Below are 26,785 nucleotides of genomic sequence, written 5' to 3' on the forward strand. Positions count from 1 at the left end.
ATTCGACCCCCAAAGGGGTCGCGACCCACAGGTTGAGAACCGCTGCTTTAGACGAATTGGAATGAAGCCGCTCTTGGGCTTGGCTCCTTGTGCATTTCTCCCCCTTTCCCCCACCATGGGTATTGCAGAAGGAGACGAGGGATAAAAAAAAATGGGCTAGCAGAAGCTGCTAAGCAATGGACACCAAGCTGTTTTTGTGATAAAATAGGAAATTACCTTTCTTTTTTTAAAAACCAAAATGTTCAAGCAATAGAAGACTGTGGTCAAATAAAAATGAGGGAGGTTATTGCAAAGCATTTGTCTTGTAGTGCTTTGCTCAGTTATCTTCACAGCAACACACACTGTACGGGGGGGGGGGGGGAGATACCGTTTAGCTGAAGCGGCCTGAAAACCAAAGAGTTGTCAGCTTTCGCTTTACACTTTTGACATGATTGTGATCAGCTGAGGAAGGCAAGCTCTGCCACCGGCAGAAGGGACCGTGAGTCAAGCTCGGGGGGGTGGGGGGCAGGGGGCCTCCAGGCCTTGTTTGCATCGAGCAGCTTCCGTAAGGTGATTTTCAGGAAGGGGGGGGGCAAGGTAAGGAATGAAAGGGTTAAATCAGTGGTTCCCAAAGTGGGCGGTACTGCCCCCTTGGGGGCGGTGGGATTGCATAGGGGGGCGTTAAGAGGCAAGGGGGCGGCAGGGGGGCACTCGAGGTGGTCTTTTCCGAGAAGTGTCTCTCCAGAAGGTCTTAAAACCCAGGAACATTTTTATGGGAGAAGATAGTTTGGTCCCAAGCCATATAGAGGAAGAATCCACACATGTATTAATACCGTTTAAGAAAAGTCCTTTTAACGGTGAATTGAAATGTTTCAAAAGCACCAAAACGCTAATGAAGAGACATGCCCTGCTTGGTGTGCCCCGCCATGCCGGCTGCAAAACAGAGGCGTTCGCTCTCTCTTCCCTCCCTCCCTTGGCAAGCCTATGGCCAGTGCTTCAGATTTTGAATAAATATTCAATTCACTGTTATTGTTTTGAATTTTATTGTTATTATCTTCCTTAGTGGGTCGTTGAAAACCGCCATTCTAAATAATGATTTTTATAGTGTAGGGTAGGGGGCACTGGGCATGAGTTTGTGGAACCAACGGGGCGGTCACCTGAAAAAGTTTGGGAGCCACTGGGTTAAATGCTTCCTCTATACCCGCTGCTGTTTGTGGGGTGGTTTTTGCTGTTTCTGGGCAGGAGCTGCTATGCTTATAATATATATATTACTTACATTCATGCAATTATCACCACACCTAGTTTAGCCCTGTAGCCAAGTAGAAAAATCAAGAGAACGTTACTACATAGGACACGCCTTGTATTTTTACCATCCCAGCTGCTTCCCTGCTTAGTTTCACTGTGAGGGCTGCCACAGCCCGCTCCCTCTCCACTAGCGGTCACCACAGTCCAGTGTCTTCTAGTTCTAGCCATTTAAAGGAACCCCCCCTTTGGTTTTGTCTGCAGTGTGGAAAAAGGAGACTTCAGGTAGGTGCTCAGAAAACAAAGTTTATTACTATATATACATGCTGTCGTTACTCTCCGAAAGGACAGAAGGCAGCACCCTTTGAGTCTCTCTCGAAGAGGTGTTGTGACAGCTTCCCAGTCTGGGAACGGTGTTGGGACTAGAACTCCCATGGCCCTGCTGGCTAGAGATGATAGGAGTTGTAGTCCACGATAGCTGGAAGGCATCAGGATGGGGAATACTGGCTTATGGCGTCGTAAAAGCCAGCCTTTCTCCAAGCTGGTACCATCCAGATGTGTTAGACTGCTGTTCTTCCCAACCACGGGAAGGTTAAGGTTTCAAAGCCTAGGGTCACACAAGGATCTCTTCTGTTCCAACATGGCCCTCTACAACCCATAATACGGGATTCGGAGACTGTTTTGATGAAATATCCTCTCCTCCCACTAGGAATCCAGTTCTGTTTTAGGAACACGTTCTTCCACGTGCAACGGTGGCACCCAGAGGGGCTTGTTCTAGTCCTGGAGAGATGCGTCCGATTGGATACAGGAGAGGAATAGCGAGATCCTCAGCACCGAGCGAGGAAGCAAGTACGGTTTGCTTAGACGCCTTGTAAGACGACCCAGAAAACTGTGAACAAAGCAACTTTAAAACACAACCGACATACAGCAAGGCACGAGTTCAGTCCGTCGGAATTACGCCACCAGAGAAGCTGCAGGTCCTCCCAGTGTAGACTAGACGGTGGGCAAACCGCCCTCAACTAAGCCTCGGCTGCAATTAGATCTCTGGTGACCTGGAAGGCAGCAACCAGCGCCCCCAGCTGAATTTTCTCGCTTGTCCCCGCAGCGAGACGATGCCTGAAAGAAAAGAGAACAGGCCATCAGCCTCTTTCCCGGCTGTTGTATTTTTAACTTATCGGATAGATAGGATGTTAAAGCAACTTTTGGTAGGAGGGAGATTCGTTAAGGACAAGCCTGTAGCTCATCTACAGTAGGGCTGAGGAGTGTGTGTGGCCTGCCAGATGTTACTGAACTGCACACCTCCCATCATCCCTCACCGTTGGCTCAGGCTGATGGGAGATGTAATCCAACAAGAGCTGGAGGGCCGCACAATCCCCACCCCTGGTCTACAGGAGTCTGCCAAGTCACAGCCTTGTATCATCCCATCCTGCATAGATTGTAAGCCTATGCGGCAGAGTCTTGCTATTTACTGTTTTACTCTGTACAGCACCATGTACATTGATGGTGCTATATAAATAAATAATAATAATAATAATAATAATAGACAGATCTCAGGTTTCCTTAAAAAGAGCAGGGTTCTAGTCCTCATGGGGAAATGGCCTGAAAGACTCATCCTTGCTTCATTCTTCCAGATCGTGCAAAGCTTCCTGCAGCTAAAAATGGCTAGTATGACTATCCACATACCCCTTATGTTTACAACTGGAAAACAATGCAGCAATTAAAATTTAGGCTAATCTTAACTATTTTACATTAAATGCTTTATTAAGAAACATGGAAAGGAAAGGGGTGGGGGGAGAAGAATGGGAATTCTGGGCCAGGGAAAAATATATATGAAATTCTGGAAGCCACCATTCAGCGGCAGCTAGGCTCAGCCTGCCAAGAGCAGGACGCTCTTTGGTACAAGAGAATGTTGTGCCTCCAAGCAGAGGTCTCTCCTCCCAGGGACACTCACTCGACATCCGCCATCTTGATCAGCAACTGGATTCGAACAGAGGATGGAAAGTCAACTGTGGGGTAGAAAAGAGAGCGGTGCTCATTTGGCTGAATTTCCCAGGAAAGTGTCCCTATCCTCAACCCCCCCCCCAAAAAAAAAGACTAGATGTGTGTGCACACAGGAGAGCTGCCCGCCTTAACCCAGGGATCATAGAATCATAGAATAGTTGAGTTGGAAGGGGCCTAGAAGGCCACTGAGTCCAATCCCTACTCAATGCAGGAATCCACCCTAAAGCATCCCTGACACAAGGTTGTCCAGCTGCCTCTTGAATGCCTCTAGTGTGGGAGAGCCCACAACCTCCCTAGGTAACTGGTTCCATTGTCGTACTGCTCTAACAGTCAGGACGTTTTTCCTGATGTCCAGCTGGAATCTGGCTTCCCGTAACTTGAGCCTGTTATTCCGTGCCCTGCACTCTGGGATGATCAAGAAGAGATCTTGGCCCTCCTCTGTGTGACAACCTTTCAAGTATTTGAAGAGTGTGATCATGTCTCCCCTCAGCTGTTTTTTTCTCAAGGCTAAACATGCCCAGTCCTTTCAATCTCTCCTCATAGGGTTTCCTGACTCCTGATAATTCTCGTTGCCCTCTGAATCCCCTCCAGCTTGTCTGCATCCTTCTTGAAGTGTGGTGCCCAAAACTGGACGCAGCACTCAAGATGAAGCCTAACCAGTGCTGAGTAGAGGGGAACCAGTACCTCGTGCGATTTGGAAGCTCTACTTCTATTAATGCAGCCCAAAATACCATTTGCTTTTTTCTCCCCCTTTTTTGTTACAGCCACATCACACTGTTGGCTCATATTCAGCTTGTGATCTACAACAATTCCAAAATCCTTCTCGCTTGTTGTATTGCTATGTGGAACCTCTTTCAGCCCAAGGGCCGGATTCCATTTTGGAGAAGCTTTCCGGGGGCGCAGTCCGGTGGGGCTGAAGGCTAAAATGGCAGGGCCAAAACCACCGGAAATACAAGCGAATTCCAGCTCAAAGCTCTTTCTTATTGCCGAGAACTGAACCTCAGGAGAGCCATTTCAACCTTTTATAATGGGAGGGAAAAAATGTCGGGAAACACCAAGCAATTAGTGGCAGAGATATTATTATTATTATTATTTAGAATATTTATATACCGCTCCCCATTGAAAAATTTCGGAGCGGTGTACAAGGTAAAATGAAAATAAAAACAGAATAAAACAGTTAAAACAAAATCTAAAAGAAGCAAAAAACAGAGATTCAAGGCTGGACATTAAGGAAAGGCTTCTTGGAATAAAGATGTTTTCAGGAGGCGCCGAAAGGAGTACAAAGTTGGAGCCTTCCTGACCTCCAGAGGCAGGGAGTTCCACAGGAGGGGAGCCACCACGCTGAAGGCTCTTATTTATTTATTTATTTATTTATTTATATAGAATATTTATATACCGCTCTCCATTGAGAAATTTCATAGCAGTGTACAAGATAAAACGAAAATAAAAACAGAATAAAACACTTAAAACAGATTTTAAAAGAAGCAAAAACAGTGACTCATGGCTGGGCATTAAGGAAAGGCTTCCTGGAATAATGATGTTTTCAGGAGGCACCGAAAGGAGTACAAAGTTGGCGCTTGCCTGACCTCCAGAGGCAGTGAATTCCACAGGAGGGGAGCCACCATGCTGAAGGCTCTTATTTATTTATTTATTTATATAGAATATTTATATACCGCTCTCCATTGAGAAATTTCATAGCAGTGTACAAGATAAAATGAAAATAAAAACAGAATAAAACAGTTAAAACAAAATCTAAAAGAAGCAAAAAACAGAGATTCAAGGCTGCATATTAAGGAAAGGCTTCCTGGAATAAAGATGTTTTCAGGAGGCGCCAAAAGGAGTACAAGGTTGGAGCCTTCCTGACCTCCAGAGGCAGGGAGTTCCACAGGAGGGGAGCCACCACGCTGAAGGCTCTTCCCCTGGTGGACTCCGATCGGAGGATGGATCTATGTGGAATCACTAGGAGCAGGCCCTCGGATGACCTCAGTGACCGGGCAGGTTGGTAGGGGAGAAGGCGCTCTCTCAGGTATCCTGGTCCCAAGTTGTTTAGATAAAGGAGCATGACCAATTGGGGAACCCTGGATGGCGAGACTGGGGCTGCTGGTGGGACAGTTTGGGCCCACAAATCTAGGGCACAACACCCATGCCTTTATCCTTTCAATCCAAGATGTCTTCCAAACTACAGCAGAAATAGATCACCAAAGCTCTTCGTCCTACTCAGCAGCCAGGTTTCCCCCCTCTGCACCACCCACCCACGAAATGCAGGGAACACCGCCCCTCAGTCCCCAAAAGCCTTTTTACCTCGGTGGACGAACAAGTGAATTTCCGTCAGGATGTCGTGCAGTGCTAAGCCCTTCAACGTTTTCAGCTCCATGATATCTGAGCGCGGCGTCAAGGTGAGGTACGTTTTACAGGGATGCTGCGAAGGCAGGCGGCAGCTCATCTGAGTGCTTTTCCTTGCTTACGGAACTGGAGTGCCCATGGTAACCCTGTGTTGCCTTCAAAGCGAAGACGTTTTCTGAAAGATCAAAAGGCAAGCCTAGCTCATCCGGAGGAGAGCTGCAGGTATCAGGTGTCACATCGGGATCTCCAGGACGTACAAGAAAGTGCTTTTCCCCCATGAACCTATTTCCCTACATTTGATGATAATAATAATTTTATTCGTTACCCGCCTCTCCCTCTGGATTGAGGCGGTGTACAACACAAATAAAAACACCATAAAATACACACAACTAATTCAAACGTTTAAAACCAGTGCACCGTTAAAAGCAGCACACCATTAAAAAAGGCATCTTAAAATTCAGCTGGGTAGGCCTGCCGGAAGAGATCAGTCTTTGTGGCTTTCTTAAATTCTGGAAGACTCTTAAGTTGACGAATGTCTCCCGACAAGCCTTTCCACAAACTGAGAGCGGCAGAAGAAAAAGGTCCTCTGGGTAAGAGTTGTCAGCCTTGTTTTTGTTGGCTGGAGTAAATTCTTCCCAGAGGACCTGTGTGTGCGGGGCGGATTGTATGGGAGAAGGCGATCCCGCAAGTAGGCTGGACCCAAACCATGTAGGGCTTTAAAGGTGATAACCAACACTTTATACTTTGCCCGGAAACTAATTGGCAGCCAGTGAAGAGATTTTAAGACTGGTGTGATGTGGCCACCCCTAGGTGTACCAGTGATCAGCCTGGCTGCCATATTTTGAACTAGTTGAAGTTTTTGGACTAGGCACAAAGGTAGCCCTATGTAGAGCGCATTGCAGAAGTCGAGCCTCGAAGTTACCAGCGCATTATTTATTTTATTTATATATATTTTTTTTATTACACTTCTATACCGCCCAATAGCCGGAGCTCTCTGGGCGGTTCACAAAAATTAAAAACATTCAAAGTATAAAACAACAGTATAAAACCATAATATAAAATACAATATAAAATCAGCAGCAGTGCAGAAATGCAAATTTAAAACAGCCAAGTTTTAAAACAGCCACTTCCCTTACTCAGCTTCGTCCTTTTTCTTCTGCTGCCCCTTACGCCTGGAACGCTCTTCCAGAACACTTGAGAACTACCAACTCAATCACAGCTTTTAAAACTCAGCTAAAAACTTTTCTTTTCCCTGTAGCTTTTAAATATTGAGTTTGTTCTGACTCTATACTGTTAGCTTCACCCTACCCGGTGCCTGTTTATACTTCCCTGTGCCTGTTTGCATTCTCTTTCCCTCCTTATTGTTTACTGCAACTTTATTAGATTGTAAGCCTATGCGGCAGGGTCTTGCTATTTACTGTGTATAATCTGTACAGCACCATGTACATTGATGGTGCTATATAAATAAATAATAATAATAATAAAAGTTAAAATTTAATGTACATACTGTTAAAATACTGAGAGAATAAAAAGGTCTTCACCTGGCGTCTGAAAGAATATAGTGTAGCAGTATATGGTCTGTGTCAATGGGCCCCAACAGTTGTCAGTGGACATCAGTACCACTATAAAGCAGTCGTGTGGCTCCTGCCTTTTATATACCGCTTTCAGAGTGGAATATCCTGCTTGACGTAGATGAGCCCTGAGTGTGCTCAGAGGACCCAGAATGCTTACTGACTTTTTGGGAGGAGGGGGGGGGGGGGAGAATGGAATGGACGGAATCTTGATCAGGGAGTGCTCCAAACTGTAACATTTTGTTATTATTATTATTTATTTATTTATATAGCACCATCAATGTACATGGTGCTGTACAGAGTAAAACAATAAATAGCAAGACCCTGCCGCATAGGCTTACATTCTAATAAAATCATAATAAAACAATAAGGAGGGGAAGAGAATGCCCCAAACAGGCAGTATAAAAGTCAGAACAAAATCAAGTTTTAAAAGCTTTAGGAAAAAGAAAAGTTTTTAGCTGAGCTTTAAAAGCTGCGATTGAACTTGTAGTTCTCAAATGTTCTGGAAGAGCGTTCCAGGCGTAAGGGGCAGCCGAAGAAAATGGATGAAGCCGAGCAAGGGAAGTAGAGACCCTTGGGCAGGTGAGACGCATGGCATCAGAGGAGCGAAGAGCACGAGCGGGGCGATAGTGTGAGATGAGAGAGGAAAGATAGGAAGGAGCTAGACAGTGAAAAGCTTTGTAGGTCGACAGGAGAAGTTTATATTGGATTCTGAGGTTAATTGGAAGCCAATGAAGAGATTTCAGCAGTGGAGTAACATGGTCAGAGCGGCGAGCCAAGAAGATGATCTTAGCAGCAGAGTGGTGAACAGAAACCAACGGACTGATGTGAGAAGAAGGAAGGCCAGTGAGAAGAAGGTTGCAGTAGTCCAACCGAGAAATAACCAATGCATGAACAAGAGTCTTGGCAGAAGAGACAGACAAAAAAAAAGTTTGGCATATTGCACCATTACTGAAAATCAGGGAGGTAGTTAAATTGAGAGATGGTAGACAAAAGAATCCCAAATTTATGGAGGACTGAAAACCTTTTATTTGTAGGTCCTGCTTGTTTCTCTGCTCTCCTGGTGCTAACTGGGATATCCAAGCACCAGAGGTGATGGGGAGGGAGGGAGTGTAGCAGAGATACAGGAGGAAAACAGGGACAGAGGCTGGGATGGAGTACAAGGCTGCAATGCGCTCTGCTGGTGCTTGGAACCGAGGCTGCTAGTGAGTCTCAAAGCAGCAGCCTTCCTTAGACATAACCGCGCCTGATCCAAAAGCTCCGTTCTGCCGAGGCGGCCACGGAATCGCCTTCGCACAAACATGGGCGCCAACGTCAGGAACCATCGGTGCCCCCCACTCATGCTTGCAGACAGATGTCTGTGCCAATTTTAACCAGGGTTGGAAAGGATACTGCGGTAGGCAGTGGTGAAGTCTTGGTTCAGCATCCAGTCGAGGATGTTGGCAATGTCAGACTTGAGGGGCTGCCCGGTACAGGTGTAGACAGTCTCCTCAGTCACCTTTCCAAAAGCCATGTATGTGCTCTGGCAGGGAAAGGAGAAGGAGAGAGAGAGAGCTATTTACTTTAAAGCACAAGTCCCCAACAAAGCAGCCAAAGTTGTTTTAGAACAATCTTCCTCCAGTGGTGACTTCCAGGTCGTTTGGATTACAACTCTCAGCATGCCTTCTAGCTGGGGCTGACGGGAGCAGGGGCTCAAAAACATGAAGGGGACAAGTTGGGGAAGGATGCTTTAGACCAAGGCAAGCACTTAGAGCGAGTTGCTAGATTAAAGACATAAGAGGAGCCCTTGCTGGATCAGACCGACGGTCCATCTAGTCCAGCACTCCGTTCACACAGTGGCCAACCAGCTGTTGACCAGGGAACCACACATGGTGTAACAGCAGCCTCCCACCTATCTTCCCCAGCAACAAGTACACATGGGCTTACTGCCTCTGTTACTGGGCATCAAAAAAGCCTCAATGGATTAGTCGTTCAGTCTGCCCGGTTAACCAAAGCAGCCAGCCAGATGCCTCAGGGGAGACCCACAAGTGGGGAATGAAGGCAACAGCCCTCCACTGTTATTGCTCTCAGCAGCTGGTATTCGGGGGCACACTGCCCTTGAACATGGAGGTTCCACTAAGCCATCATGACAAGTAGTTGTTGAAAGACTTATCCTCCAGAAATATGTCTATTCCCCTTTAAAGCCATCTAAGCCGGAGGCCTGTCTTGTGGCAGCAAATCCCAAAAGTTAATGAAGAATGAAGACGTCTACCCTGAATCGGCCACTGATCAGTTTCAACAATTAAACCAGGGGTGCAACGCCTCAGACCCGGGGGCCAAATCTGGCTTGCCTTAAGATCCAAACCTAGCCCACTGGGGGTCTGTGATGTAGCCCTGCCCCCTTTCTTTGACCACCAACAGTTTGGTAATTTCATGCCTTTTTTGTAGTGCTTTAAGATAAATGCGGACCTCGAGAGCTTCCCCAAAATGGAATTTGGCCCATGGGCTGAAAAAGGTTCTGCGCCTTTGCCCGAGTGGCAGAAGGAAAGGGCAGGCACAGGGCTGCCTACTCAAGACACCACCAGCTGTCTCAGTCCCTCTGTCAGCTTCCAATCCTCCTCCTCCTACTTGCTGTTACAGGGCAAGGGTGCATTTCTTTTTTAAAGAAGCCGTTCGCTATATATTCTTCCAGAAAATAAAATGAAAACGCTGGGTTGTGCAAGGGCAGGTGACATACCAGCAGCCTTGCCGATTTAAGCCAGGAGACCCTCTAGTTTTGAAGGCAACAGGCTTTGGAATTCCACTGCACGTTTCCCAGAAGCGCCTAGCTGACCAACGTGGGAAACAACATACACAATGAAGCTTTAGTGTGCTCCAGGAGGGCTCTTCCTGTGCCCTTATGTCCTCCTCTGATAGGTCAGGAGAGCAGAAACTTCATCCGACTGTTAGCTGTCTTTAGAACGAGCCACAGGTATCTGACCCCGGTGAGATTAAATAGAATAAATAAGCTGAATTCAGCAAATTGTTGGAGAGGATGTGGGGAAAAACGAACGTATTTACATATGTGGTGGGAATGCGAATTTGTACAAAAATTGTGGAAAATGGTGTTTATTGAGATAAAAAAAATTGTTGGAATAGAGATTGAAGAGACACCTATAGTGGCATTACTATCATTATATGGAGATTTAAAGTGTAATAAAGAGACTAAAGAATTGATAACAAATTTGTTGACAGCAGCGAGGTTAATTATATCTAGGAACTGGAAGGTTCAAGGAGATTATCATATTGAAGAATGGTATAAAGAAATTTGGGATATAGCTATTAATGATAAATTGACATGTAATATAAAGATAAGAAAAGGTATAACAAATGTAAATGAATTTGAGGGAATTTGGAAACAGTTCCTAGAATATGTATTATCTAAGGGGAGTGGAAAACCACCACCAGAAGAAACAATGAGATTCTGGAAGCAGGAATAGATCCCGAAGGGTGGAGGGGAGCACTTATGTTATGTGATTATGTTAAAATGATAATTACAAATGTTAAGTTGTAAGCAATTTATGTAATGATTTATGCGTTTTAATTAGTATTATGTTGTTGTATTTTATCATGGCTGGGGAAGGCAACGGCAAACCACCCCGCTATAACGCCTGCCAAGAAAACGTCAGCGAAAGCTGGCGTCCCTCCAAGAGTCAGTAATGAGGAAAGGAACCTCTCGTGCAAGCACTGAGTCATTACTGACTCTTGGAGGGACGCCAGCTTTCGCTGACGTTTTCTTGGCAGGCGTTATAGCGGGGTGGTTTGCCGTTGCCTTCCCCTTTTTTATATATATATATAAAAAAGAACGGGCCACAGGGCGGAAGGATGAAGCCACACGTACCTGTAAAATGTTCAGAGACCTTCGCATATCGCCGTTTGACAACGTCACCAGCGCCTTCATTCCGTCATCGCTCACGTCAACTCTGGAAGAGGAATGAAGGGCTGTGTAGACAGCTGCGAATAATGCTTCCCCCCACTTCCCCAGGTCATCCTTCAGGAAGATGGATGTATAAGTCATCCTTCCCTTGCCAGGGTTCTTACAACTCTGATGACATGCTGACCCTGTTCAGATGCCACGCTAAGCCACAGTGGTTAAGCATTTTGAGCTAAACATTATGGCTTAGCGTGTCGTGTGAACCATTCCTGAGCTACGTAACCAGAGTTTAAACACACTCACTAACCATTTTCTGCAAAAGGGTTAGCGGCCTAACCATGGTTCAGCATGTTGTCTGAACAGGCCCGATGAGTCCTACTACATCACCTTTAGGTATCCACAAAAACTCAATAGAACGACCCCCATCCCAGCAAGAGAAGAACAGTAATCAATAGGGGTGTGCACGGACCCCCCGATCCGCCCCGCGGGCCGATCTGAAAATTTTGGATCGGCCCACGCTGCGCCGCCCATAGTCCGCTCCTCTTTGCGAGGGAGCTCTGGCTCCGAATCGGAGCTCTGCAGTGGAGGGGAGTGGTACCACGTAAGGCCCCCCTCCCTCCTCTCCCTTACCTGCAGAGACCAAGGGGGAGGGGGGGCTTTACCTGCGTCCGTCCGCGGTCCCTCGGCTTCTTCAATTGAGCCCGCGGCTCAACCAGGAAGTCTGGGCCGCAAGTGCGGCCTAGACTTCCTGGTTGAGCCGTGGGCTCAATTGAAGAAGCCGAGGGACCGCGGACGGACGAAGGTAAGGGAGAGGAGGGAGGGGGGGTTACCGGGCCCTGCCGCTGTCGCCGCATGGGCGACAGCGACAGCGGCATGGCCCGGTAAACCCCCCTTACCTTTCTTGCGGAGCTCCAGATCGAGGCGAAGGATCCGCCTTCACCTCGATCCACTCCGCAACGCTCCGCCGGCCCCCCAATCCTCTTCGCCTCCACCTTAAGGGTAGGCGAAGCCCCCCGCTCCACTCCTGCTTCTCCGGTTTGAGGAGAAGCGGAGCACATCCCTAGTAATCAAGTACTCTTTTTATTTAAATTCCCAAGCCTTCCTTGACTTGGTACCCTTCAGATGTTTTGGACTACAACTCCCGCCATTCCTGACCAGTGGCCGTACCAGCTCAGACTGATGGGAGTGGAAGCCCCATGAATCTGAAGAGGACCAGATGGGGGAAGGCTGGGATACAGCCATTTGAACATAGAAGAGGCCTTTTTCGGGCGCCGTCAAAAGGTAAGGGTCACGTCGCCACCCAACAATGCTTTCTACTCACTTCTCCTTCTCGATGACGTGTTGCAGCCGGGGAACCATGAGCTCAGGTGTCAGGGGGCCAAAGCGGAATCTGGTGCACCTGGACTGCAGGGCCGGGATGATCTTGGAGAGATAGTTGCCAATCAGGCAAAACCGGGTGTTCTCTGTGAATTTCTCTATCACTGGGAAGGCGAAACACAGGGTTGGGGGGGGAGAGTTGAGCCCACTTGAGGATGAAGTCAGAACACAAGACTTACTGGATGCAATTAAGCTGGAGAAACTCTATGTAAGAGCATCGGTGGAGGGCTTCTTGCAGGTGCCCCTGCCATCTGACAAGAGGCGGATGGAGAGAGGGCCTTTTCGATGGTAGCCCCCCAGCTGTGGAACACACACACCCAGAGAGGTTCACCTGGAGCCTACGTTACTGACTTTGGATGCCAGGCAAAGACCTTTTCATTTCCACTGGATTTTTAACCATTGCTTATTTGCTTCTAATGCCACGTTTGATTCCATGCAATCCCAACATCGAGAGTCACCCATTAACACAGGGGTGCAGGCTTCCAACCAGCCCACCTTGGGTCCCCAGGTGGTCATGCCACTTCCCCCACCCCTGCTTCCAACGATCGCTCAGTGGCTTCCTAGCTTTAGTGCAGCCCCTCAACCTACCCCCCCCCCCACCTTCCAAAAGGTTGAAATGCCTCTCCCAAGGGCTTGGATATTGGCAGTAAGAGCTTAAGCTAAAAAAAATGCTGGTATTTTTTGTAGTAGGGAAAAAATCTGTTATTGGGTGGATTAAAAATATAATAACGAAATAAACAAACAAATCTTTTAACAGACAGACCAGCAACCAGGCAGGGCATCGATGTGATGTTTCCTGAACAACAGAACCTCTCGTGGCCATTGCCTGCACACTTTCAGATATATTCCCAGGACTTCAAGAAGGAGAGGCTGAACCTTCGTACTAAAAGGGGAATTTCTGGAGAACCGTAAACTGCGCTTTCTGTTTCCTAGAAGAGAGATAGAAGAAATACCACCACCACCCCGCCCTGAGTCTTTTCTCTAAGTTTGGTTGTGTCAGTCTCATGGAGCACAGGCTCATTTGCTAAATTCTTTTTTTAAAAAAATACTATTTTTATTGATTTTCAAGTAAGGATAAATACAATAAACACACAGAGTAAAAGAAAACACTCAACAGCAATACAAATGTTCCCACGGCACCACTATGAAAAAGTTTGAGTTTTCATACCTTCAATAAGCACTTAGTAAATAAAGAAATCTTAAACAAGTCTATATTTCCTGGTACAGAAAAAGATGCAGGTTAAGTTAGAACCTCTGACCAAAAGGATTCCTGAGTCACTGGAGGTCTAGGTTCGCCAGGATTCGTATTAATAAATGAGAAAAAGTCCAACCAGTTTTCCAAAAATATGCCTGATGTTATTTCCCCTCTTGCTAACCTGCTACGTTGAGTCAACTTATCATTTAAAGCTAGTTTCCAAATTTTATCAAACCAGCGTCGATGGTCAAAAGGTCTGTCGCTTTTCCAGAAGTGGGCAATTTCCCACCTGGCTGCTAAATTCTAACACTAGCCATAGGCCAATCATGGTATCAGAATGTTAGATCCTCTGCCTGCAATTCCAGCATTGCAAAATTGAGGTCTTCTGCAACATCCCATGTGAGCAAGAAGATGCTTAATGATCAGTGACCGAGAAAGAGGTCAGATTAGCAGGAACGCACATCAGCAGTTATAGTCTGCGGCTGAGCAGGAACAGCCTGGCTGTAGCTTAACACCATCACTCGCCTGGCATGAGGTGAACTTACCACGCCGGAGGGCATTCTGGGCATCCTGTGTCATGGCGTCTGCTTCATCCAGAATCACCAGCTTAAAGCCTTTCCTAGTGGGCAGAAGAAGAGACAGGGGAGTCAAACGTTTTGAAATTGACATGAAGCTTTAAGAAACACCACTGCCTGTGCAGCTGCAGGAAACAAAAATCCTGACGAAAACCCATTCCTACCTCCTGCCCATTTCAGCAGCAGGGTGGATAAAAATCAATGATTTTTTAAAGATTTTTTTTAAAAAAAATGGATTTTTTTTTAATAAAATGCTTTTTGAGGAAAAATCTATCTAAAGGTAGATTTCTATTTAAGATACATTATAGTCCAAAGGTTATTCATCATGAAATAAGGATTAGTTTTTAATTATGTAGCATGAGGCTGTATATTCATGCAATGTTTAAATTTTTTGGTAAATGAATTCCATTCATCCATTCACAATGTCATGCTCTTCCAGAGGTTTCTGTAAGATTATTGGGCAATTTTTCTATCTAGAAGATATGATCTTGGTTGGTTTATGATACTGCTTGGTTTTACAGTTCTCAAAACTGTGAGTTTGTGTCTGCAGAGATCACAATCCCGTTGTTCCTTTGCAAATCTATGTACACAGAATCAACCCCCCTTACCTCTTAAGTGCTAAGTTTCAAAAAATTCAATGAATAGAGTGTACTTTGGTGGTGGTGGTGGTGGGAGTCACATGATTAAATCAAGCCTTTCTGAGTAGCGATTTAAATCGTGATTTAAATCAAATTGATTTAAATCAAATCCACCCTGTTCAGCAGTATAATTTAGAGCAGTAAGGGGGAGGGAGTCATTTTGTGGTTGCTATTGTTACACAACTGGGAGTCAGAAATCTTTGCTGATCTACAACAAATCATCCAAAGTTCTACCAGTAGATCTTGATCTACCTTTTACCCCTGTTCTACTTTCAGTAGGGTGGACGGTGAATGCACGCAAATGCTTAAAGCACACTCACACTGCAAATGCAAGTTCTCCCTGAAAAAAAACATTACCCACACCCACACACACCCACACACACCACGGCACTGTCCAACTTGGGCTGGGCGTTTTTGAGCCGTTTGCTGAATTTCAGGAGCCTTATAGTTTTGTTCCTTGCTGACTTTTCACAATTTGGCACAAGTAAAAATACAGAGGAAGGTACTCTCCCCTGCGCCTTTCACGGAAAGGGGCTTGGGAGGGATCCCCAGGCACTTACTTAAAGATGGTCCTCGTGCTGGCAAAGTTTAGGATAGGCCCTCTGACAATGTCGATGCCTCGGTCATCTGAAGCATTCAGCTGGAGAGAGTATTAAGAATAGTAGTAAGCAGTATTAAGAGATATTTCTGCAGATATGAGCACAAAAGGGGTTTTAAGAAGAGATTTTATATAATCTAGGGCAGTGGTTCTCAACCTGGGGCGCTCCAGATGTGTTGGACTACAACTCCCAGAATGCCCCAGCCAGCTCTGCTGACTGGGGCATTCTGGGAGATGCAGTCCAACACATCTGGAGTGCCCCAGGTTGAGAACCACTGATCTAGGGTGACCATACGAAAAGGAGGAACGGGTTCCTGTATCTTTAACAGTTGTATTGAAAAGGAAATTTCAGCAGGTGTCATTTGTATACATGGAGAACCTGGTGAAATTCCCTCTTCATCACAACAGTTAAAGCTGCATGTACCCTGCCCTCTTTTAAGTCTGGTCACTCTAGTATAGCTCCTGCAGCTTTAACTGTGGTGATGAAGAGGGAATTTCACCAGGTTCCCCATATATACAAATGACACCTGCTGAAATTTCCTTTTCAATTCAACTGTTAAAGATACAGGAGCCCTGTCCTCCTTTTCATATGGTCACCCTAATATAAGCAAAATGTGACGTATATTTAAAGAGGAATTTAAATATATTTTACTATGTCTACTTTATGTTTGATGTGCTCTATCACATTTATAAATGTACTGTAGTAGACCCATGAATGGCCTTCAAGATTTGAACTTATTTGAGCCTTAAGGCTTAAATGGAGACAACTATCCAATTATATAACTATATAATTATAGTTATATAACTATAATTATATAACTATATATAACTATACAATTATATCCAACTATCCAACTATACCGCTCTTCCAGCTGCTAAAATTAGCTTGGTCAATTGTAAGAAAGAGGATATGGTTTGAGGCATGGGGTATCCTTTTGTGAATTTATGAATTTTATTTGGGGCTTTCAAATTTGATTTAAGTCATAGTTAATATCCTGTATTTTTGTCTTCTATATATTTTGATGCGTTTTGTAATTGTGTTATGATTTCTTATAACCTATAACAAATATTAAATATATTTGTAGCACACTTTATATATAGTGTATGTGTGTGTGATATATAAAAGTGAATGTAAATATTTTACTTTATTTAATTTAAAACATTTCTTGGACGCCTTTTAGGGCAGAAGCCCTCCCAATGTGGCTTAAAGCAAAAAAAAAAAAAAAATTAAAAAACCCAGTTAAACTATTAAAAGCAATGAAAAATAAGACAATAAAATTGCAATAGAAACAGAAATAAAAGCAACAATAAAACCAGCAACAATAACAGTGGCAACAGCATATCTGTGTGTGTGTGTGTGTGTGTGATATTCATGTAAATAAGGATTATTATTATTATTTATATAGCGCCATCAATGTACATGGTGCTGTACAGAGTAACATGAGAAAAACAGGTACTCGGCATGAGAAGATATCACATTATTGTACCAAAGAACTGGAATATATGTAGGGACAGACACACACAAGATGCTTTTGCAATTGACAACTAAATTAGCTCGTAAATAGATGTGCCCAGAAAGTTTTCCTCCCCTTCCCTGTAAATTCACAGAATAGGCAACAGCGTACAGTACATTTGGGGACTCTCCAGATATTATGGACTACAACTCCCATAACACCTGACTATTGGCCATTATCACTGGAGCTGGTGGAAGTCAGAATGTGACATCTGGCAGGCCAAACTTCTCCATCCCTAGCCTAGAAAAGGCAAAGCCTGGTTTCAATTACCTCTAGAACCATGGAACCGAATTCCTTGTCTTTGTAAAGCTGCTTAGCACAGGCCAAAATGGTGGAAGTCTTGCCAGTTCCTGGGGGCCCATAGAGGAGGAGGTGAGGCAAGCGATCTTCACTGATGAACTTCTGAACTGGTAAGAGAGGGGAAAGGATGTTTCTGCTTCATGTGCAAGTAGACTTATTTTATATCTCACCTTTCTGCCAGGACACTCAAGGCTGTTCGCAGTTTTTAAGGCAGGGGCTTCTAATTCAGTAGGATGAAACAGAAGGCAAAAGGGACAGAAAGGGAAGATGAGAATAATAAGTACCAACCCCTTAGATGGTGGCCTGGTTTGCACATAACACCAACCCATGGTTTATTTAACCCATGTTGCCCTACCACAGGTTTGTCTGGCAGCCAATCTAACAAATTGTGGTTTATTTTCTCTTCCTTCCTCCCTGTAACCCAAATGCTTTTGTTGCAATGTAGCCCTGGAATGTAGAGTGGCTGGGTTTTTTTAACAGGTCTTGTCTGCCGCCTCTGCAGGCTGGGGAATAACCCACAGTTTTGGGTTCACACATAATGACAAACCATGGTTTATACAACCAAGAGTTCACAAGCCAACAACAAACCATGGGCTCTCTTCCTGGGTTAACAAATCATCATGACAACAGAATTCAACAACCCATACCATAGGTTAATGTTTTACACCCACCTGGGCATATTACAACAGCCCACATTATGTCAGCCTTTTAATTAAGCCCTCCAAATTTACTAGCCTGTAAAAAATAAAATAAAATACGCCCCCACAGCAGGTCAATGTATTTGTATGTTGCATGCCAAAGAGAGACAAAGGGTTTTGTAATCCAAAAAAATCTGTAATCCAAAATATCCTAAAAATTAATATCCAACTGAAACCGGAATACATTCTTTTGGGATTTATGGATGAGCAAATGAAAAAGAATCATGGGACTATATTCTTATATATGACGACAGCTGCAAGATTACTATACGCACAAAGACGGCAGGGCAAAATAGTGCCCACAATAGGGGAATGGCTACTGAAGATGTTTGAGCTTGCGGAGACGGCAAAACTCACGGCAATAATGAGAGAAAAATCGACTTTAAGGTTTATAACTGAATGGGAACCTTTTGTAAATTTTATGAAGGGACGAGAAAAAGATGACTCGTATATCTGTGGATTCAACCAATAACGTAGGAAATGTTAAGAGAGAAATTAGAGATTTGACAGTGATAGAGTAAGAGAAAAATAATAACAACACTGTTACATATTTTTGCTGGGGGGAATATTGGAAGAACATTTTATTTTTGTGTTTTTTGTTTGTTTGTTGCTCTGTAATGTCTTTTATTTATCGGTGTTCGGAAAGAATAAAAAGATTAAACTGGAACAAAGAGACACAGAGCAGGCCATTTTTCCTCGACTAGCTTGCTCACTTGCCTGCATGGGATTCCGTGCCACCCATGGGATTCCCAGCTAGTGCTTAAATACAAGGACGTGTCGCTGCACGCCATACCAAAGTTTCTGGGAAGGCCATAAGCAGGGCATGAAAGCAATAACCCTCCCCTGCTGTTATTTCCCGATCCTGCAAAGCAGTTGATTCAGAGGAATATTACCTATGGATCCACAGGCTACAGTTTGTCGTGATAGGAGAAACCATGGTTAATCAAAACCAGAAGCGAAATTTCCAAACTCTTCATGGCCTTGCCAGATGAGAGGAAAGCAGAGGGAGGGGGAAGGAGGGAAGATGGGTGGGGGGAGAAGCCCAAGGCTCACATAAGGTTGCTCCTGTCATAATTCACCATAGTTTATCATGATGTCCGAATACAGCCACTGCTTTTATAGTTCCCTTCCTGCAGTGCTGACAGGGCAAAATGAGATACTTCCGAAAACGGTCCGGAAACTTCAACTGGTGCAAAACAGGGCAGCACGCTTACTAACAGGGACTGGCCGACGAGACCACATTACGCCAGTCCTTTTCCAGCTTCATTGGCTGCCAGTCCAGGTCCGGGCCCGATTCAAAGTGCTGGTATTTACATTTAAAGCCCTAAACGGCTTGGGGCCAGGTTATCTGAAGGAACGCCTCCTCCCATATGTACCTGCCCGGACCCTAAGGTCATCTTCAGGGCTCCTTCTCCGTGAGCCCCTGCCAAAGGAAGTGAGGCAGGTGGCTACCAGGAGGAGGGCTTTCTCTGCTGTGGCACCCCGGCTGTGGAATGAGCTCCCTAAGGAGGTTCGCTTGGCACCTACATTATATGCTTTTAGACGCCAGGTGAAGACCTTTTTATTCTCCCAACATTTTAACAATCTACAAATTTTAAATAACATGGTTTTAAATTTGTAATTTTGCATTGCTGCTGTTTTTATCTGCTTGAGCTTTTATATTGTATTTTATATTATGGTTTTATACTGTTGTTTTATACTTTGAATGGTTTTAATTTTTGTGAACCGCCTTAAAAGCTCCGGCTATTGGGCGGTATAGAAATGTAATAAATAAATAAATAAAATAAATACTCCCCATCTTTTATGGGCCATGTCCCTCTAACCTTGAAGGCCACAATTTTGTTCCTTTTTTAAAAAAAACTTTTGCTTGTCACACACCTTATCATAACATCAGGTACCAAAAACTAAGCAGCCTCTCATTTCTTTGCTAATTTTGGAGAGGTTTGAATGGCTTTTATTTCCATTTGAGGAGCCTCATTATCAGGAACCCCAATCAAGAGGCAACTATGTATCTGCGAAAGCTGACCCATCCAAGATATCACTGCAAATATTCAATACTTACTGGTACTCAGGATATCCTGATGAGAAATCAGATCACTCAGTGTCTGAGGTCGGTATTTTTCTACCCTGCCAGTAAAAGATAACGTTCAGGGAGTTGCACAGTCATACATTGCAGATATCTGCACCATTTGTGAATGTTTTTTATTTAGATTTGGCTTATACGGACAGAAGAAATGGATAAAAGTCACTGAAAGCTAATTGCCATGTGGAGTTGGAAACAATTCCAATTCTTAAGAACTGGCATCAATTTTTAAAACGAGGGAGGAGATATAGCATGAAAGATTTTTTTCTAGACATCAGCACACCCAGATGTCTTGGGTTTTCCAGCTGTGCAATCGTACCACATTCTCTGGGGTGAACACAATCCAACTACAGCAAAATTTTGAGACAACAGCTGGGAAGGAGGCCGAGAGGCACAGTCAGAGAGCTGAATTCAAATTTGGAGAAGCTTATGCCATAATACATTAGTTAGTCTTTAGGGCAGGAATACGTGGTCCACCAGATGATGTTGGACCTCAATTCTTATCAGCCCTAGTCAGCATAGGTGGTGGATGATGGGAGTTGAAGTCTACTAACATCTGCCACACATTTCCCATCCCTGCTTTAGGCTTTCTCCATACTCTTTGTTGTTTTGCATACATTTGTGTGCACCTGAGTGATCAGGCTTACATTTTCCCAGCCCAGAGGTTTGCATAGTTATTTTACTGATTTATTAAACCTCTGATTCGCCCTGTAGCCTAGAGCTCCAAGGCCAATGTACACAATGTACACAGCTCAGTTGAAAACTTTTCTTTTTTCTAAAGCTTTTAGACCTTGACTTGACCTTACTTTGACACTGTTAGTTTTATTGTCCCCTGTGCATGTTTGGTGCATTCTCTTCCCTTTCTTACTGTTTTATTATGATTTTATTAGAAGGTAAGCCTATGTGGCAGGGTGTTGCTGTTTTACTATGTACAGCACCATGTACATTGATGGTGCTATATAAATAATAATAAAACAAAAACAAGAGGATCAATAAAATCAATCACTCAAAGATACAATCACAATCACATGCATCAAGAGAAAAACAATAACATGCATGAAGAAAAACACATTTTTTTGTTTGTTTTCAAAACAGACTTAAAGCAACAATGTGGCAGCAAATTCATTCAGCAACAGCCAGCTTGAGGTCTTTTGTGCGAGAAAGGAATGGTTCTGCAAGGCGAACCGAGTCCTTCTGGCTCAAAATGCATGGTTAAAATGTCCATTTTCTCACGGCTGAATGATCGGGTATAAAGGCTGAGATAGTATTTTCATTCGAAATATTAATATTATTATAATAATCGTGCCATTGGCTTATTTGGTGGCATTATTTTTTAACTGCAATACTGGGTTGTTTTTAATCATGTCGTTCAGTCACCTTTCAGGCCCATCTCGGGTATAAAAGGTGAGATATTATTTTAGTTCAAAATATAAGTATTATTATAATGATATTATAATTGGCTTATTCTGTGGCATTAATGGGTTGCTTTTAATCACGTGCTTAGCCGCTTTCGACACCTGTCTCTGGTATAAAGGTGAGAATAATAACAATAATAATGGCCAGGAGGTGTAGGATGGAAGATTGCGATAAAGAAAATGCAAGGAATAAACACGGCTCAGTGAGGGGAGAAATTATGGTGACCATATGGAAAGGAGGACCGGGCTCCTGTATCTTTAACAGTTGTATTGAAAAGGGAATTTCAGCAGGTGTCATTTGTATATATGGGGAACCTGGTGAAACTCCCTCTTCATCACAACAGTTAAAGGTGCAGGAGCCCTGCCCTCTTTTGTATCTGGTCACTCTAGTATAGCTCCTGCAGCTTTAACTGTGGTGATGAAGAGGGAATTTCACCAGGTTCTCCATATATACAAATGGCACCTGCTGAAATTCCCTTTTCAATACAACTGTTAAAGATACAGGAGCCCGCTCCTCCTTTTCATAGGGCCACCCTAGAGAAAACCACTCTGCACATGCCTCGGCGTCCTTTACAGAACGCCTCCCGTCGCCGGGGAAACATTCCGGGGTCCAAATTGGAAGCCCCCGCGGTGTAGAAAAGACCCAGAGGGGGGAGAAGAGACGAATAGGGGCAGCTACATGTGTGAGGGGGGGGGAAACAATGGACCCATCCCGTATCCTAGCAACAGCACTCCCCCTCCTTTTTTTTTTCCTTCTTTTTTTTACCAAGGTAAGTTCGCGCTCCTCCCGGCCACCGTCCGCTCTTGGGGAGTCGTTGCCGCCGCTACCTTGCGCTCCATGACGACGGCCCTTGTTCCCTGGATACTCGGCGCAGGCGCCGGTTTCGCTGCTGGCGCCAAAAGCCAGCTCTCGCGAGATGTTCGAACGCGACTTCCGCGCCGTGGCTTCGGTTGCTGCAGCTCCGCCTCCTCGCCTTCCCCCTTCCCTCTCGCTGCGTTGCTAAGGCCTCTGCAGCTGCTTCTGGTAACCAAGGGGCGAGGCCTACTGCAACCTTGCGGGGAAAGCAGGTGCCTCCCAGCAAGGACTCTTTCCAAGGCGAGCTGATGATGGGCAGCTTGCCCATCTCGCCCTCGCTCTGCCACCACCACCACCACCACCACTCGCTTGTGATTCACACAGCACATGAGATCCCCCCTCTCCTCCCCCAGTTTCTTCCTCAAAAGCATTTATTATTATATCTCTAGCCATGTGTGTGTGTGTGGATTTAATAAAATATAAAGATATATTTCTGCTTGGTGTCTCTGTGTGTATTTGTTTACTGATCACTGCTTTGCATTTGGCTTCCTCCCTATTATTCAAGATTAAAGGCCCAATCCTATGCCTGCTTAGACAGAAAAATAGCCCTACAACTCTCAGCGTGGGGCATACTGGGAAATGTAGGGCTGTTTTTCTGCCTAAACAGGCATAGGATTGCACCCTAAATTGTAAAAGTCATGCACACACGTATATTCTCATGGAGTCTATTTTTATTATTATTTATTTGTATAATATATAAGTATGCACCTGGTGTTTCCTATTCTGTACAGAATAGGACAGTGCTAATAGCACATAACCCTGTGCTGTTATGTACAGTGACATGGCATGTACATTGGTGGCACCATAAAATAATAATAATAATAATAATCCAATTGCCCCACCCCCTGCCAATCATTTGGTTGTGTCCCAGCTTTTGTGTGTACCCACACCCACCACCATTCTTAAAGACTGAAATGTCTCTTCTAAGGCTTGCTAGCTTTAGTCTCAATTATGCTGGTATTTTGCCTGCACCTTCTTTGTCGTTGCCCCCACCCCCCCAAGCTGCTGTGCAATTGGATTCAGCACTTAGCAACACATGAGCTACTGGTTCCTCTCTATTCAGCCCTGGTTAGGCCTCATCTTGAGTGTTGCATCCAATTTTGGGCTCCACAATTCAAGAAGGACGCAGACAAGCTGGACCATGTTCAGAGGAGGGCAACCAGGATGATCAGGGGTCTGGAAACAAAGCCCTATGAGGAGAGACTGAAAGAACTGGGCAGGTTTAGCCTAGAGAAGAGAAGATTGAGGGGAGACATGAGAGCACTCTTCAAATACTTGAAAGGTTGTCACACAGAGGAGGGCCAGGATCGCTTCTCGATCCTCTCAGAGTGCAAGACACGGAATGACGGGCTCAAGTGACAGGAAGCCAGATTCCGGCTGGACATCAGGAAAAACTCCCTGACTGTCAGAGCAGTACAACAATGGAACCAGTTACCTAGGGAGGTGGTGGGCTCTCCCACCCTAGAGGCATTCAAGAGGCAGCTGGACAACCATCTGTCAGGGATGCTTTAGGGGGGATTCCTGCCTTGAGCAGGGGGTTGGACTCGATGGCCTTGTAGGTCCCTTCCAGCTCTACTATTCTATGATTCTATGATTCTACTTGTACTGAAGCATTTCAACAGCCCTGCTCTAAGAGCTCCCACAGATGAGCGTTTTATTGCATGCTCATTCCTGGGCACCCTCAATGTCTTCTGCTTCCTGAGCACCTCCCACACCTTTTAGCCTTCTTTGCACAACAACAACAAAAACACCTCAGTAAGTCTGACTTATTTTTAAAGATGGAAGTTGCCGCTATCTCCTGCTGGGTGCAGGAGAAGCAGCGGGATCAAAATGGCCCACTGAATGGGCAACGTACACGTTGTTTACTTCCTCTTTCAACAGAGGAAGTAATGAGGGACAAACAAGCGGGCGCAGAAGCGACGAAAGCGAACAGGATTTTCCTCCATGTGATGATGCTCTGAGACTACAGTCCATCTAAGTCCAACTTTTGCTTCACACCCCCTGGATAGCTCCTCTAGAGTTCTGACTGAAACCCAGAGTGGATTCACCACCCCACTGACATCGGAGGCACCAGCCTCCACTTGAGACCGTTAAGTCTGGAGTCTAACATTACCTAACTGCAGAGAGTGGCCATGGATCCTTAAAGTGGGCACTTACACACTGCAAAAGATAAAAATAATAATAAAGTGAAATAAAAGAGAGAAAAGAAAATGCATCACCTAAAGGAGGAGAGATTCTTCACACAGCACATAATTAAATTATGGAATTCACTACTACAAGATGGAGTGATGGCCATCAATTTGGATGGCTTTAAAAGGAGGTTGGATAACTTCCTGGAGGAGAACTCTATCAATGCTTATTAGGCCTGATGGTTATGTGCTACCTCCAGTATCGGAGGCAGTAGGCTTGTGTGCAGCAGTTACTGGGGAACATGGGTGGGAAGGTGCTGTTGCACCATGTCCTGCTTTGTTGGTCCCTGGTCAACAACTGATCAGCCACTCTATGAACAGAGTGCTGGACTAGATGGACCTTTGGTCTAATCCAGCATGGCTCTTCTTATGTTCTCTGTAAAGGTGAACACATGGGCTCCTGATGTGCCCTATTTTACAGAGGAGAGTCCTCTGAAGTGTTGCCCAGGCCAAATCTGATTTAAAGAGACAGAAGTGTAAGAATGGAGAGCAAGGAGCCTAGAGGCTAGTATATGGACAGAAGATAGAGGCTACTCAGGCGGCCGCCTAAAGCGCCAAGCTAAGAGGGGTGCCAGGTGCAGTGCAGCACTCACACGCGTTGGCTGTGAGCCAGCCCGGCCCGAGGATTCAGCTGGGCCTGGGCGGGCGAGATGGCACCCCATGCCCGCCCAGCTGAAGCGAAGCCAGGCATGCTGGTGTGGGGGTGGGGCAGCTCCATGTTTGGACTTCCGGAACGCGCCTGGAAGCCCGAACGTGGAGCCGCCGCTCCCACCCCAGCGTCCCTGGCTTCGCTTCGGCTGGGCGGGCGCGGGGCGCCATCTCGTCAGCATGAGGGTGACGCAAGGCAGGGGGTGGGGCTCAGTTCGCTCGCTGTCGTGAGCGGCTGGGCCTCCAACACCCCCATCCCAGCGCTGAAGAAGAGGGGGAAGAAGAAGAAGCAAGATGAAGCAAGCAGCAAGCACCAGGAGGTGGAGAAGAAGAAAGAGAAGCGAGTAAGGTAAGACTGAGGGGGTGTGTGTGTGTGAGAGAGAGAGAGAGAGAGAATGTATGGGTGAATGGGGTCTTTGAGTGAATGCACGTGTTCATGCGTGTGTTTGTTTGGAGTGAGTGATGCTGAGTGTGTGCGTGTGTGTGTGTGTGTGTGTGTGTGTGTGCATGTGTGAGTTGGGGGGGGATGATTTGGAGGTGATATTCCTATTAAATAATGCATTTTAGACCCATAGACGTTCCTTTCCAATTTGTTTGCTATATTTGGCATGACGTATTTCTTGCACTTTAAAATAAATTTAGCAGTTTCAAGTTTTGTGCTTATTTTTTCCAGGAAACATACATTCTTAAAAATCAAAGTTGGCATTTTTTGGGTGGTGGTGGTGAAAGTAGCTCATCTTGCCTAGGGCACAAAATAGTCTGGCACCGACCCTGAGCAGGTACATAGGTTACCAATGTGGTGGGATGTTTTGTATTTCCTTTTAAATTATAGCCATTATTTATAAATTTGCATCACACCTATAATTCAGCATATGCAATTTTTGTCCTCCCCCCATTTCGTGATGCATTTCCTTTCCTTTTTTCGCAGTGCATATGTGGCTATCCTATACCTGGACTAATAGGACCGCATTACACATCTTGCTGTGAATATATGTCTATTCTCCGCCACCCGCAACCAGGTTCCCATCTAGGGGAAAAAATGGCCTATTTCATTATTTCCCTTTTTAACGGAGGGCTGATCTGAAAAAACCAGCAGTTGAAGCTTTTTATGTCACTGAGCTCAACGTTTTCACCTCCTAATTGCTGCAGATCAAACTGCTTGTAAAAGGGATGGTCGACAAGGAGAGGTTGAAATACAGTCAAATCTTTCCCCACCACCCTGACTTGAAATGAATGCCCCCTGACGGAATAATGCAAGGGCTCAACTAATCCTAGTTGTTTGAAAGTCATACTTAAAAAAAAAAATCCAAATATTTCAGTTCTCTCTTTTTTGAAATATGTGGAAGACATATTAATCTGATATAATATATCCAGGCATTTTAAAAGCAGAGGCGATCACATCCAATTAGGAAGAGAATGACAAGCAGTTAAGAACAATAAAAGGGATCACATCATATTCAGAATCCAGTCGTCAAATGGTCTGATACAGGATTTATTATTATTATTATTATTATTTATTTATATAGCACCATCAATGTACATGGTGCTGTACAGATAACACAGTACATAGCAAGACCCTGCCGCATAGGCTTACAATCTAATAAGTTGTAGTTAACAATAAAGAGGGAAGGAGAATGCAAACAGGCACAGGGAAGTGTAAACAGGCACCGG

At 45.0% G+C, this 26,785-nt stretch overlaps 2 protein-coding genes across 2 annotated transcripts in view; one reads left to right on the forward strand and one right to left on the reverse strand.

Annotated features, from left to right (window-relative positions):
* The window catches only part of VSIG10 (V-set and immunoglobulin domain containing 10), a 497,585-nt gene that overhangs the window by 50,366 nt on the left and 420,434 nt on the right, over nucleotides 1–26,785 (forward strand). The gene's annotated exons all lie outside the window — the stretch shown is intronic.
* RFC5 (replication factor C subunit 5) lies at nucleotides 1,508–22,264 on the reverse strand. Its single transcript, XM_063143705.1, has 11 exons — nucleotides 22,188–22,264; nucleotides 19,986–20,050; nucleotides 17,196–17,332; nucleotides 15,374–15,453; nucleotides 14,146–14,219; nucleotides 12,350–12,509; nucleotides 10,996–11,077; nucleotides 8,529–8,658; nucleotides 5,524–5,601; nucleotides 3,173–3,227; nucleotides 1,508–2,337 (listed from the first exon to the last, which is right to left on the reverse strand). The coding sequence occupies exons 1-11, from the start codon at nucleotides 22,259–22,261 to the stop codon at nucleotides 2,241–2,243; spliced, it is 1,032 nt and encodes a 343-aa protein (XP_062999775.1). The 5' UTR covers nucleotides 22,262–22,264; the 3' UTR covers nucleotides 1,508–2,240.

The sequence above is a fragment of the Elgaria multicarinata genome, chromosome 18, assembly GCF_023053635.1.
Source record: "Elgaria multicarinata webbii isolate HBS135686 ecotype San Diego chromosome 18, rElgMul1.1.pri, whole genome shotgun sequence".
Taxonomy (NCBI): domain Eukaryota; kingdom Metazoa; phylum Chordata; class Lepidosauria; order Squamata; family Anguidae; genus Elgaria; species Elgaria multicarinata.

Excerpts from the sequence above, each read along its gene's own strand:
- RFC5 (XM_063143705.1), bottom strand. The coding sequence starts at position 22,261 with ATGGAGCGCAAGGTAGCGGCGGCAACGACTCCCCAAGAGCGGACGGTG. Across the intron at positions 5,602-8,528 it reads CTTCACCACTGCCTACCGCA|ATATCATGGAGCTGAAAACG; the intron begins GTATCCTTTCCA and ends CGCCGCGCTCAG. Across the intron at positions 3,228-5,523 it reads TCACTTGTTCGTCCACCGAG|TTGACTTTCCATCCTCTGTT; the intron begins GTAAAAAGGCTT and ends TCTACCCCACAG.